The sequence below is a fragment of the Sparus aurata genome, chromosome 16, assembly GCF_900880675.1.
Source record: "Sparus aurata chromosome 16, fSpaAur1.1, whole genome shotgun sequence".
In the NCBI taxonomy this organism is placed as follows: domain Eukaryota; kingdom Metazoa; phylum Chordata; class Actinopteri; order Spariformes; family Sparidae; genus Sparus; species Sparus aurata.
In genome coordinates this window covers 11,403,756-11,416,720 of record NC_044202.1, presented here as the reverse complement: position 1 = coordinate 11,416,720, position 12,965 = coordinate 11,403,756, and the positions used below count along the sequence as shown (strand labels likewise).

The window sequence follows — 12,965 nt, the reverse complement described above, 5'->3', positions numbered from 1 at the left end:
ACAGTCATTTTAAGGGGCTCCCAGGCAGTCACAGTATTGTCCCTGTCCTCCTTCTGTCTTTACACACTGTACTAACAGTTTCTGCTCAGCTTAAATCTGTAATGTTGAAAAAACTACAAACCGAGACAGAACACTTGGTGTGATCATGGACTCAGACCTGAATTTCAGCAGCCACAGTAAAACAATTAGAGAGTCAGCCTGCCACATCTTAAGAATATATTAGGGATAAGCTGCGGCTGATACAGAACACTGCTGCTCGAGTCCTAACAAGAACCAAAAAAGTAGATCACATCACTCCACTTCTCAGCAGTTTACACTAGCTTCATGTCTGTCAACGAAGAGATTTCAATCAATATGGCGATCAACATACTTTGAGGGATAGACGTCATCATAATTCAGAGGAGTTCAGGAGGATTGTTTTTCTTGGCTGCCTCACTCAGCTGTGTCACACTCCGCCTCCGACATCCGCTTATTTAGAAAAAACGTTACCTTGGCTTTCAGATCACAATCAAAATCTGGCAAATGATCAAATTCCAGACACTCATACACATTAACAGTTATGCTTACAAACACAATCCTTACAAAAACAGTGATGGCGCAAGCTACAGGTTTGCTGTCTGTATCCCACAACATGCTGGATGCTGTTCATTATTGTTATTATTTGTCAAAGGAGTTCAGGAGAATTGTTTTTCTTGGCTGCCTCACTCAGTTGTGTCCCACTCCGCCTCCAACATCCGCTTATTTAGAAAAACCGTCACCTTGGCTTTCAGATCACAATCAAAATCTAGCAAATGATCAGATTACAGATACTCGTACGCATTAAAAGTTAATCTGTTTTCAATGTAAATTCAAAAAAACATAAAAACTCGATTTTCATCTATCTATAATACAAGGAATCTCTGTCTGTCTGTCTGTGTGTGTGTGTGTTCCTCAAATATCTCTGCGGATCAGGATCAGACTGACCTGAGACTTTCAACATGGCTGCTGCGTGGTTCAGTGGTGTGCAGTAAGCATTTGCTTGGACTGCAATGATAGCGTGAATAAATTATTTCATAAATGCTTTACAAATTCTGCAAGCATTGTCCACCGGAGCCACCACAGTCATGTGGGCACCAGAACCAACCACTGCACACCGTGGCCACGTGCGCACCAGAGCCAATTACTGCAGAGCTCAAGCCCACGACATACCTTAAAAAAACAAGCAGATTTATACCTGCAGCGGCGCGAGTCGATGCAGCGGACGCACTGGCACGTCCAAAACCGGATTTAGGGTAAATTATGTCCAACACGCCTTTTCGCGAACATTGCCATTAGTTTGCTTTGTGTCTGGTGCAGGAAGAAACAGTAAAAATGTGCTTTTGTCACAAGCGGGTTTATACCTGCAGCGGCGCGAGCTGGACCGGGATTTTGCCGGCGGTTCGGTCCCATTCTGTTCTGTTCTGTTCATCTAAACTGACTGTTGTGGATTATAATGAGATTAAATAAGTCCAGACTGAGTCTGTTCGGGCCTGAGGAGATCCGGAGACGCGCGGTCAACAAAGTGGGATCGGAATCTGTGGATGTTTGTGTGTAGCTAGCTGCTAGCCGCTAGCCGACCCACACGGCCTAACGTTACCTACCGAGTTGACGGAGCGGGCGCACTGGCACGTCCAAAAACGGATTTAGGGTAAATAATGTCCAACACGCTTTTTCGCGAACATTGCCGTTACGTTTGCTTTATGTCTGGTGCAGGAAGAAACAGTAAAAATGTGCTTTTGTCACGAAAGTGTCCAAGCAGCAAGTTTGGTTGTTGAGGAACAGGAAGATGTGGGAGGGACATCGGCGGATGATTGACAGCAGCAGTGATGTGTTGGAGACAGCGACAGAGATAGCGAGTTTTGAGAGTTGAGAGATTTGTGGCATATAGCGTGTTTGGAGTGTATAGTCAGTGTGTTATGTAGTGTTTGGTGTGGTGTGTTTAGTGAGTAGTGGAGTCGTGTTGTGAGGCAAACCAAGGAGGAGACGGCTGAATGTGGAACAGGCAGGAATGAGCTGAGCCCTGAGCCTGAGGCATTGCCTGCATTTAAATGTAAATAGTTACACATAGCTTTGTAAATTTCAAAAACTTATGCACCAATTAAGCAAACAACAATTTATATGTGCATTATAACTAATGCAATTGGTCCATTAAACATATTTGTGGTTTTCACAGTAAAAAAACTAACTTTTTCTACTCTGATTTTATGTTATTTTGTGATTTTAGGTCCATAGTGTTAATATAGTACCTTAAAATGAAAAAATAACTGTACAGTCAGTCACACATGTGAGGTTGTGCTAAAAATACTTACACCAAGTAAGGCAAGGTAAATAGTTTTTAAGGTGACATATAATGGTATAATCAAAAACAGCCAATTATATCCCTGACGTCCCACCTTCAAAAACAGCCTCATTTGGTCATCCATGATAAAGCTACTTAACCTCCCACTTTTCTATAGAAATACATGCTTCCTACGGGCAATGCACTAGTTATTTAGAAAAGAAAAAACAAACATTATTTAGGTCACCTTTAAACCTGGCCGGAAAAGAGTTTCATAAAAACTGACAATTTAATACAGATGTTATTGAAAGTGTAATCAAGTAATCCTTGATTCTTGAATCCTTTTTTCAAATGTAGTCTGGGCTGTTTGTACTCTGCACTCATTTTTTGTAATCTGATATACCAATCACATGTAATCCATTACTACACAACCCAGCTTCAAAAAGGTACATCTAACACATCTAGATAGCTTTTATTCATGATTTCCTGTGGGGCACTCTTAGCTTTTACAAACCACTCTGAGACTGAACTGGTTCTTATTCTCAGCAGTTGAGTCTTAACTGTGCAGTAATTTATTTTAACCACAAGGGGGAGGGACAGGCTAATAAAAAGAGTAAGTTCTCCTGTGTTAAACAGTGTAGACAGTGTTGGAGTGACTTTAGCCCAGGTGAGGATCCAGACCTCACTCTGAACTGCATGCACCACCACTCTCACACTTTGTGCTGTTCAGAGCAGCAGCTTTGATGTGTCCTTGTGCAGAATTAAACAAGTACATTGACACCAATCTTATCACTGGGCCAAAGCCAGCAGCCTGTTAGCTTAGCTTGTCTTAGCTTCAAGACGGACCCAAGGCTCAGAGCTGTCCTTAGCCCTGAGCTAGGACTAGTTTAACCCGGGATAAATTAGCCCCTTTTTGTACATACATTGTTAACACAGGGTTAACCTAAGCCTGTGCCTATAAGATTCACACTGCAAGAAAAAAACTGGAAGAAACACTTCTCTCTCCGTTAGTACATTGTTAAAATCTGTAATGTGCAGCAATTTTCAGTGTGTCTCAAACTACATCCACTGTTGATGGGTTGATTTGTCAGAAATGATATTGCAAATTGAACATAGAAATTAAACTTTATTTCAAGACTTATGGAGTCAAACCAGCAACACTGCCTTTTCGATCAAAGAACAACAAGATAACACAAAAACTGTGCCATTAAAAATGATTTTTTTTTAAAACAGCAGGTAAGCTCATAGTAAATACAGCAGAAATCTGAATAATGAGAAGCATTAGCTTTCTTTGCCACAGTGAATCATGGTATATTTTTACAGGATGTCACAATAAAAAAGTCAAAACTGTCACATATCTGATGGAGACAATCATTGGTATGCACATATATTTTATTGTGTGTGTGATTGTGTGTTTGTAATCTAGAGAGAAGACAACCGCTAAACAACCAAAAAGAGACAACTAGTCTGTAAATATGTGTATATCTTTTTTTGGTGCAGTACGTAAAGCAGAACAGCACCTGTTGGATTATCTAAACAATGTGTATGTTGCATCGCCAGCTGATTTCTCAGCCAGATCTGTTCGTTGATGTAATTCTGCTTGCAAAACTGCAAAACCCAGATTAAAAAGTGATTCTGAGGGTGTAGCTACCAACACCACACAGACAACGAGCTATGGGTGCAACATCATGCAGTATGTGCTCTTGTGTCTTTCACATACAGTAACATGTCTACCATTAAATACAAATAGTACATGTTTAAATCAGTCCATTTCATGCTGTTGGTCCTCGTTCTGGGGTCTCAGGCTCTGATTCCTGCTGTCCATGGACAGCTGTGTGTCGGCCGTCTGTGAACAGCCCTCTCCCTTTCCTAACTTTTTAATGTGGGTCATGACGAACCTTCTGAACTTACTTGTGGCGAAACAATAAACTACTGGATCCAAAATGCAATTGAGGCCCATGAGAAGTAAAGTGATCTGATGCGCTTCATTCAACACCTGACGAGCCGCCTCGTTCCACTCTACGTGGCCCCAGCCATTCTCAATCCGCAACACTGCCAGTGTCCAAGGGCCTTGAATAATATGGTGGGGCAGGAAACACAGAACAAACACCCCCACCACAGCTATCAACATCTGCAGGGCCCTCCGTTTCAGGCCTCTGGGTCTTTTAGATGTTGAAGACATGGTACTGGTTGACTTTCCAGACATAATCGTAGACTGAGCGGGACTTTGAGTGAGTAAGGCTCGAGCAGTGAGTAAATTGCACACCACGACAAGGAAAAAGACGACAAAAAACAATACAATAATTGCAAAATGAGGGGTAGCCACTTTTTTCTTTTCGAAATCTGTTTGATTCTGGTACCCTTCAAAACAGCGAGTGAAGTTCTTGTCAGGGTTGGTCCCTGGAGATATCAGAGATGGAACAGCCATTGACACGGTCAACAACCAGATGATGACGCACATGATGATCCCACGACGTCTGTGGTCCGAAGAGGCAGCATCCAGAGGCTGGGTGACAGCCCAGTACCGGTTGAAGCTTATGGCTCCAAGGAGGAGGATGGAGCAGTAGGTGTTGATGAAGAACAATGAACCAGTAAGCCTACAAGTGAAGTCTGTGTAGATCCAGTCACCTCCGCGACTGTAATAGTCAATCCACAAGGGAAGAGCGAGCACAAAAAGAAGATCAGCGATGGTCAAGTTCGTCATGTAGATGCGGATTTCGCCCATATTCTTTGTTCCACGGAGGCAGTGCAGGACATACAGCACGTAGATGTTCTCGACGAGGCCGAGGACAAATATGATACTGTAGGCAACTGGAAAGAGGACATAACGAGAGGTGCCTGACACGTCCATTTTTGTCTGTTGGAGACAGAACACATCAGCATCAGGGAAATGTCTCGGAAAGCATGTTGAGTTGAAAGAATATTCTCTGTTGACAATATATCAGGTGCACCTGCTAAAATGATTTTGTTCTTTAATGTTTCAGGAACATTATAACCTTAGCATGTAAGGTAGTTGTGGGAGAAAAATCCAAGGTCCAGAAAACTCTGGCCTCACAAGACAACATGTCGTATAAACGTTAAACCGATAAGATATAGATGAGGGCATAGTGACATCTGATCTATGAGTTTTTTATATCTCATGGTCTTTGCAAACTTAGCAGTTTGAAGCTGCTGTAAGGTTCTCAGTCATCCAGGTCATGGTTAACATATACTAGATATACTCCAACTTAAGCTATCGGTGTCCCTGAGTTTTCTTCATGTTTCCTGAATGGTCAAGCAAGCTGAAATTCCACAACAGTTGTCATTGACAGCAGCGTTTTATCTGCGTTCTAAACCTTCTAATTAATCAAAACCTTCCTAAAATTTCAAGTTTGAGCACATAAATCAGCTTCACAGTTCAAAACAGGGCATAGTTTGATCTGCCAGCCTTGACATGTTGCACAAAAAGAGCAAATATAACAGAATGTCAACTTACCAGAGTGCTTCTTCTCTTCTAATATGTCTCAAGATGTGAGCAGTGTGAATGTGTCAGTGTGAGTAAAGTGAAGTTCCCTGAAAGGGGCGGGTGTCTGTGTCAGGAGGAGTGCTTCAGAGGTCATGACAAAGGAGGCAAGAACTTCTTACAGTCTACTTTGGAAATCCCAGTGATGCAATGCATAGAGCCACCTCCGTTTCTTACAACTACTGAATGTTCTCCAGCATGCTGCTCTGCTCTCCGTTTCAGTGTTTCAAGGAAATTATTCAAGAAGTGCAACAAACACGTGGGAATTATTGTCATTAAACAATGAAGTTATCACAACAGCAGTTTTAATGTTCCCTAAATTGGAACCAAAACTTTTTTCCTTTTCTTTTTAGATTCTACATTAAATTAAATTAACAGCTCTTATTAATCTACAGACAGTCAGACCCCTGATTAAACAAGTGTCTGTGTCTTCAGTGAGTCATGTTTGGGCTTTTAGCCTGAATCGTTAAAATTAATTGCCTCTTCTACACAGAGATTTGTTTTAATGTTAAATGTAATGTCATTAATGTGCCTTAATTGTTCTTTATATTGACATGCACGGGCATTTTGAGGGGATCCCAGGCAGTCAGTTATGTCCCCGTCCTCCTTCTGTCTTTACACACTGCACTAACATTTTCTGCTCAGCTTCAATCTGTAATGTTGAAAACTATTCACCGAGATAGAAATCTTCAAAAAATTTCAGAAAATTTCAGCAGCCACACTAAAACAATTACAGAGTCAGCCTGCTATCATCTTAAGAATATATTAAGGATAAAAGAAGTTATGTCTCTGCAGGATTTGGAGAAACTTGACCGTGCATTTATCTTCAGCAGACTTTATAAGGCACTGAATGGTTTAGGGCCAAAATACATTTCTGATCTGCTGCAACGTCATGAACCATCCAGACCTCTGAGGTCGTCAGGTACAGGTCCTCTTTCAGTCCCTAGAGTCAAAACTAATCATGGGGGAGCAGCGTTCAGTTATTATGCCCCACATATCTGGAACAAGCCCCCAGAAAATGCTGGTCTGCTACAACTCACCTCTTTTACATCAAGGCTGAGGACCTTTCCGTTCACCGCAGCCTTTCACTGAAGCGATTTTCAGGCTTTGAACTGCACTGTGACCTTTATTCTTTAGTCTTGTCTCTTTTAAACCCTTTTTAACGTATTTTTCAACTTGTTTTGATGTTTTGTTCCTTGATGTCTTCCTACTTGTTTTGAATGTATTTTAAATGCAATTTTTAATATCCTTTCATGTCATTTTATGCCCCTGTAAATCACTTTGAGTTGCCTTGTGTCTGAATTGTGCTTTACAAATAAACTTGCCTTGCCTATAAAACCATATACACACACATACACAAAGTATGTGTTTAACCGTTGAGTTAAAAATGCACCTCAGTCAATAAAAGCGCTACTACTTCCAATCAGTCAATATGGCGATAAAAAAAAACAGGTCAGAGGAGTTCAGGAGGATTGTTTTTCTTGGCAGCCTCATTCAGCTGTGTCACACTCCGCCTCCATCACCCTCTTGTTTAGAAAAACCGTCACCTTGGCTTTCAGATCAACATCAAAATCTAGCAAATGATCAAATTACAGATACTCATACGCATTTACAGATATCACTTACAAAAACAATACTGGCGCAAGCTGCAGGTGTGCTGTCTGTTTCCCGTAACATGATACAGACAGCACACCTGTAATTTTGTAATCTGATATTCCAATCACATGAAATCCATCACTACACAACCCAGCCCCCAGCTTCAAAAAGGTACATCTAACACATCTAGATGGCTTTAATTCATGATTTCCTGTTGTACAAACCACTCTGAGACTGAACTTGTTCTTATTCTCAGCAGTTGAGTCTTAACTGTGCAGTAATTCATTTTAACCACAAGGGGGAGGGACAGGCTAATAAAAAACAGTAAATGCTCCTGTGTCAAACTGTGAACTGCATGCACCACCACCACCGCGCCCCTCTGTGGTAAATGTTTAATTCCAGCTCCTATGTATAAGCAAACAACACGTCCTCCTCTCGCTGGTGCCACAGTGTAATTCCTAGATTAAGATCAATCTCTTTTTTAAGATTAAGCCTCCCCAAGTTTATTGCTGTTATTATGGCTTGGCGGTGGAACAAGAGAGCAGAGCTTTTGGTGGTTGCGCCCTGCATGCCTGCCAGACGTGCTGTGCCACTGCTTGGGTATACAGGCTCACACCATAAAAGGAAAAAAAAAGGAAAATCTTTTCACGATACATGTTGTCGCTCGCGGTTTGGGTGTGGATTCAAAAGATTCCACAGTAAGTGGTGAGAATTGTCTCGGTCATGAAATGGAGGACAGCTTATGTGAGATGTGGCTTGGTTGACTGACATCTTATCATTGACTTCATGTAAGTGTGTACGTCTGATGAAATATTGATGTGTCCTTGGGCAGAATTAGATAAGTACATCGACACCAATCTTATTACTGAGCCAAAACCAGCAGCCTGTTAGCTTAGCTTGTCTTAGCTTCGAGATGGTCCCAAAGCTCAGTGCTATCCTTAGCCCGGAGCTAGGACTAGTTGATTTTATTGAGTTTAAACTCAATAAATGTGTTTGTAATGCTATTATAAATGAATATAGGAAACTCATAAGGCTTTTATTAATGCTCTTTGGCATCTATTACCTGTTAAGTTCTTATAAATGTCATATAATCCAATTATAAACATGTTTACGATGCTATTATTCACACCTACACTGATTTTTTGTTACTTATCAGATAAGACATATTATGATGAATCTTTAGTATGCTAATGTAGTCTGTAGTTTCTGTCATGCACACAGGTAGCATATCATATTTGTCTTCTTAACTGTTTATCAGTTAAAGCCTTTCCTCTGCAACTCTGTGTTGTTTCCCCCGACTTTTAATGGTTGGTGAGAATTTAGGAATTGCTGCCTTCGTCCTCTCTCTCCTGGTGAAAAGAAATTATGAGATACTAAGTCATAATTATGAGATACTAAGTCATAATTATGAGATAGCTAAGTCATTATTATGAGATACTAAGTCAAAATTATGAGATACTAAGTCATAATTATGAGATACTAAGTCAAAATTATGAGATACTAAGTCGAAATTATGAGATACTAAGTCGAAATTATGAGATAGCTAAGTCATAATTATGAGATAGCTAAGTCATAATTATGAGATACTAAGTCATAATTATGAGATACTAAGTCATAATTATGAGATAGCTAAGTCATTATTATGAGATACTAAGTCAAAATTATGAGATAGCTAAGTCATAATTATGAGATACTAAATCATAATTATGAGATAGCTAAGTCATTATTATGAGATACTAAGTCAAAATCATGAGATAGTTAAGTCATTATTATGAGATAGCTAAGTCATTATTATGAGATACTAAATCGAAATTATGAGATAGCTAAATCAAAATTATGAGATACTAAGTCAAAATTAGGAGATAGCCTACTAATCAGGAAACGAAACCGTAAGCGTAGGCTTACCCCCAATTTCCACTGGATACGTGTTCGCTGCGTTGCAGCTCCGATCCGGTTTTGCTCCGCCGTCCGCCGTCCACCTATCCCCACCGGTTGCGGATTGAGTCCGCCACAGCGCAGTACGGTAGACAGCTGGGTCACGAGGCAGAGGAGTTCCCGCGATAATCACATAATCACTCACGACCGCAGTTATTGGTCTGTGTTATTAAAAACAACAACACGAAGTGTTCCCGACCGAAGGATCAGCAGAAGAGCTTGTGTTTGTCTCTTTTGTGAGATTCATGTGCTGGTGTCAACACAGAGTGTTTTATTTTGAAAGGTAAACAGATGCTGTTTGTTATTTTGGCGCTTGACTTCCTGTCTACTCTGTGCTAAATTCAGCTGAATTGCTGCACCGTGCTCCGGCATCCGCCAGATATAGAAGTCCTGCGTATCTGTGCCGGAGGGCTCCGGACTGCCGGAGCTGGGACGGAGCGGATACGCAGCGCAGCGGACCTGGTTGGGATTAACACATTGACTTAAGTGAAGCGTATTTGCTCCGCTGGCGTGGCGGAGATGTATCCAGTGGAAACTGGGGGTAAGTCTAGTCTAAAACGCAAATGGATCTCATCATTGAAGACTACTTCAGACGTGGGTTTACAAATCGTGAGATTTTAACCTTATTGGAAGAAGTACATGACAATAAGTTAAGCCTTCGGACGTTGGAGAGAAAGCTGCAGAGGAACCAGCTTTGGCGGAGACGCAATAAAACAGATAAAGCAGAGGTGGCCTCCTTCATATCCCAACAGCTGCAAACATCTGGCCAACAGCACGGATACCGATGGATGCACCAGAAATGTTGGATGGCCGGACTCATCACAGACAGGGAAACTGTGCGCCAATTAATGAGACTACTGGACAGAAATGGGGTCGATCTCCATGCGCACAACCGTTTGCGACGGCGCATTTATGTCAGCCGTGGTCCAAATTATGTTTGGTATGTGGACGGGTACGACAAGTTGAAGCCTTACGGCATATGTGTTAGTGGGTGCCAGTGGCGGCTGGTGACTGAAAAAATTGGGGAGGACAGCTACCAACACCACATAGACAACGAGCTATAGGTGCAACATCATTCTGTATGTTCTCTTGTGTATTTCACATACCGTAACATAATCTACCTTTTAATACAAATAGTACATGTTTATATCAGTCGATTTCATGCTGTTGGTCCTCGTTCTGGGGCCTCAGGCTCTGATTCCTGCTGTCCATGAACAGCTGTTTGTTGGCCGTCTGGGAAAAGCCCTCTCCCTTTCCTAACTTTTTAATGTGTCCCATGATGAAGCTTCTGAACTTCCTTGTAGCAAAACAATAAACTACTGGATCCAAAATGCAATTGAGGCCCATGAGAAGTAAAGTGATCTGATGCGCGTCACTCAACACCTGACGAGCCTCCTCGCTCCACTTTACGTGGCCCCAGCCATCCTCGATCCGCAACACTGCCAGTGTCCAGGGGCCTTGAATGATATGGTGGGGCAGGAAACACAGAATGAACACCCCCACCACAGCTATCAACATCTGCAGGGCCCTCCGTTTCAAGCCTCTGGGTCTACTAGATGTCGAAGACATGGTCCTGGTGGACTTTTTAGATATAATCATAGACTGAGTGGGACTTTGCGAAAGTAACGCCTGAGCAATGAGGAAATTACACACCACGACAAGAAAAAAGACGACAAAAAACAATCCAATTATTGCAAAATGAGGAGCAGCCACTTTTTTCTTTTCGAAATATGTTTGATTCTGGTACCCTTCAAAACAGCGAGTGAAGTTCTTGTCAGGGTTGGTCCCTGGAGATTTCAGAGATGGAACAGCCATTGACACGGTCAACACCCAGATGATGACGCACACGATGATCCCACGACGTCTGTGGTCCGAAGAGACAGCATCCAGAGGCTGGGTGACAGCCCAGTACCGGTTGACGCTTATGGCTCCGAGGAAGAGGATGGAGCAGTAGGTGTTGATGAAGAACAATGAACCAGTAAGCCTACAACTGAAGTCTGAGTAGATCCAGTCACCTCCGCGACTGTAATAGTCAATCCACAAGGGAAGAGCGAGCACAAAAAGAAGATCAGCGATGGTCAAGTTCGTCATGTAGATGCGGATTTCGCCCATATTCTTTGTTCCATGGAGGCAGCGCAGGACATACAGCACGTAGATGTTCTCTACAAGGCCGAGGACAAAGATGATACTGTAGGCAACTGGAAAGAGGACATAACGAAATTCGGAATCCAGGAAGGTCGAGTTACTTCCAGGGTCCACACCAGAGGTGCCTGACACATTGACTTTCCCATTGCCCATTTTTGTCTGTTGGAGACAGAACACATCAGCATCAGGGAAATGTCTTGGAAAGCATGTTGAGTTGAAAGAATATTCTCTGTTGACAATATATTAGGTGCACCTGCTAAAATGATTTTGTTCTTTAATGTTTCAGGAACATTATAACCTTAGTTAGTTGTGGGAGAAAAATCTAAGGTCCAGAAAACTCTGGCCTCACAAGACAACATGTCGTACGTACCCTGTATAAACGTTAGGCCCTATAAGATATGGATGAGGGCATAGTGACATCTGATCTATGAGTTTTTTATATCTCATGGTCTTTGCAAACTTAGCAGTTTGAAGCTGCTGTAGCTATGTCAACAGAACAATATCCCAAACAAACCAAAGTTAATTGTTTGTGTAAACCATCTATGGTAGCAGATGTAATGTCTTCTACGCATTTTTTTTCTATTCCTCACTTGGTCTGCAGTAATTTCCAACTAATTTGTGGGTAAATCGATAACCATATATGGGAGGAATGTTTTCTGAGCTGAAGACTTCATCTGAACATTGATGAGACTCTGGAGGATTAACTTGAATACTCACTTTGTATGTAGATGTGCTGTTGTTTTGCTCCTCCTTGTAAGTTTGTACAAACTACTCCAACGTGTTGATGAAGGTTCTCAGTCATCCAGGTCATGGTTAATATATACTAGATATACTCCAATTTAAGTCATCGGTGTCCCTGAGTTTTCTTCATCTCTCCTGAATCATTGTTATTGACAGCAGCATTTTACCTGCGTTCTAAACCTCATATAACCAAAACCTCCCTAACATTTCAAGTTTGAGCGCATAAATCAGCTTCACAGTTCAAAACAGGACATGGTTTGATCTGCCTGCCTTGACATGTCGCACAAAAAGAGCAAATAAAACAGGATGTCAACTTACCAGACTGCTTCTTCTCTTCTAATATGTCTCAAGATGTGAGCAGTGTGAATGTGTCCGTTTCAATAACGTGAAGTTTCCTGAAAGGGGCGGGTTTCTGTGTCAGTGGGAGTGCATCAGAGGTCATGACAAAAGAGGGAAGAACTTCTTACAGTCTACTTTGGAAATCCCAATGATCCAAAATGCATACAGCCGCCTCCGTGTCTTCTTCCCTTGGGGTCTTGTCTGTAGAAACTAAACAAACGAGACACCCACATTGGAGCAATCTTGGAATAAAAATGAATTGCCTCTTCTACATAGAGATTTGTTTGATGTTACATGTATTGTGATTAGTGTGCCTTAATTGTTCTTTATATTGACATGCACAGGCATTTTGAGGGGCTCCCGGTCAGTCATAGTTATGTCTCCGTCCTCCTTCTGTCTTTACACACTGTG

At 41.8% G+C, this 12,965-nt stretch overlaps 2 protein-coding genes across 5 annotated transcripts; both read right to left on the bottom strand.

The window, feature by feature from the left end:
- Positions 1–3,402: 3,402 nt before the first annotated feature.
- Positions 3,403–11,115, bottom strand: LOC115597345 (platelet-activating factor receptor-like). Of its 3 annotated transcripts, none has more exons than XM_030443179.1 (2): positions 11,077–11,115; positions 3,403–5,153 (listed from the first exon to the last, which is right to left on the bottom strand). In XM_030443179.1, the coding sequence occupies exon 2, from the start codon at positions 5,145–5,147 to the stop codon at positions 4,059–4,061; it is 1,089 nt and encodes a 362-aa protein (XP_030299039.1). In that variant the 5' UTR covers positions 5,148–5,153; positions 11,077–11,115; the 3' UTR covers positions 3,403–4,058. The 3 variants fall into 3 exon arrangements, with proteins under 3 accessions (XP_030299039.1, XP_030299041.1, XP_030299040.1); XM_030443181.1 differs by lacking the exon at positions 11,077–11,115 and adding an exon at positions 10,436–10,448; XM_030443180.1 differs by lacking the exon at positions 11,077–11,115 and adding an exon at positions 5,772–6,140.
- On the bottom strand, positions 10,443–12,638 carry LOC115597343 (platelet-activating factor receptor-like). Of its 2 annotated transcripts, none has more exons than XM_030443175.1 (2): positions 12,534–12,638; positions 10,443–11,633 (listed from the first exon to the last, which is right to left on the bottom strand). In XM_030443175.1, exon 2 carries the CDS (start codon positions 11,625–11,627, stop codon positions 10,479–10,481), a length of 1,149 nt encoding a protein of 382 aa, XP_030299035.1. In that variant the 5' UTR covers positions 11,628–11,633; positions 12,534–12,638; the 3' UTR covers positions 10,443–10,478. The 2 variants fall into 2 exon arrangements, with proteins under 2 accessions (XP_030299035.1, XP_030299036.1); XM_030443176.1 differs by lacking the exon at positions 12,534–12,638 and adding an exon at positions 12,192–12,325.
- Between the last annotated feature and the right edge of the window lie 327 nt (positions 12,639–12,965).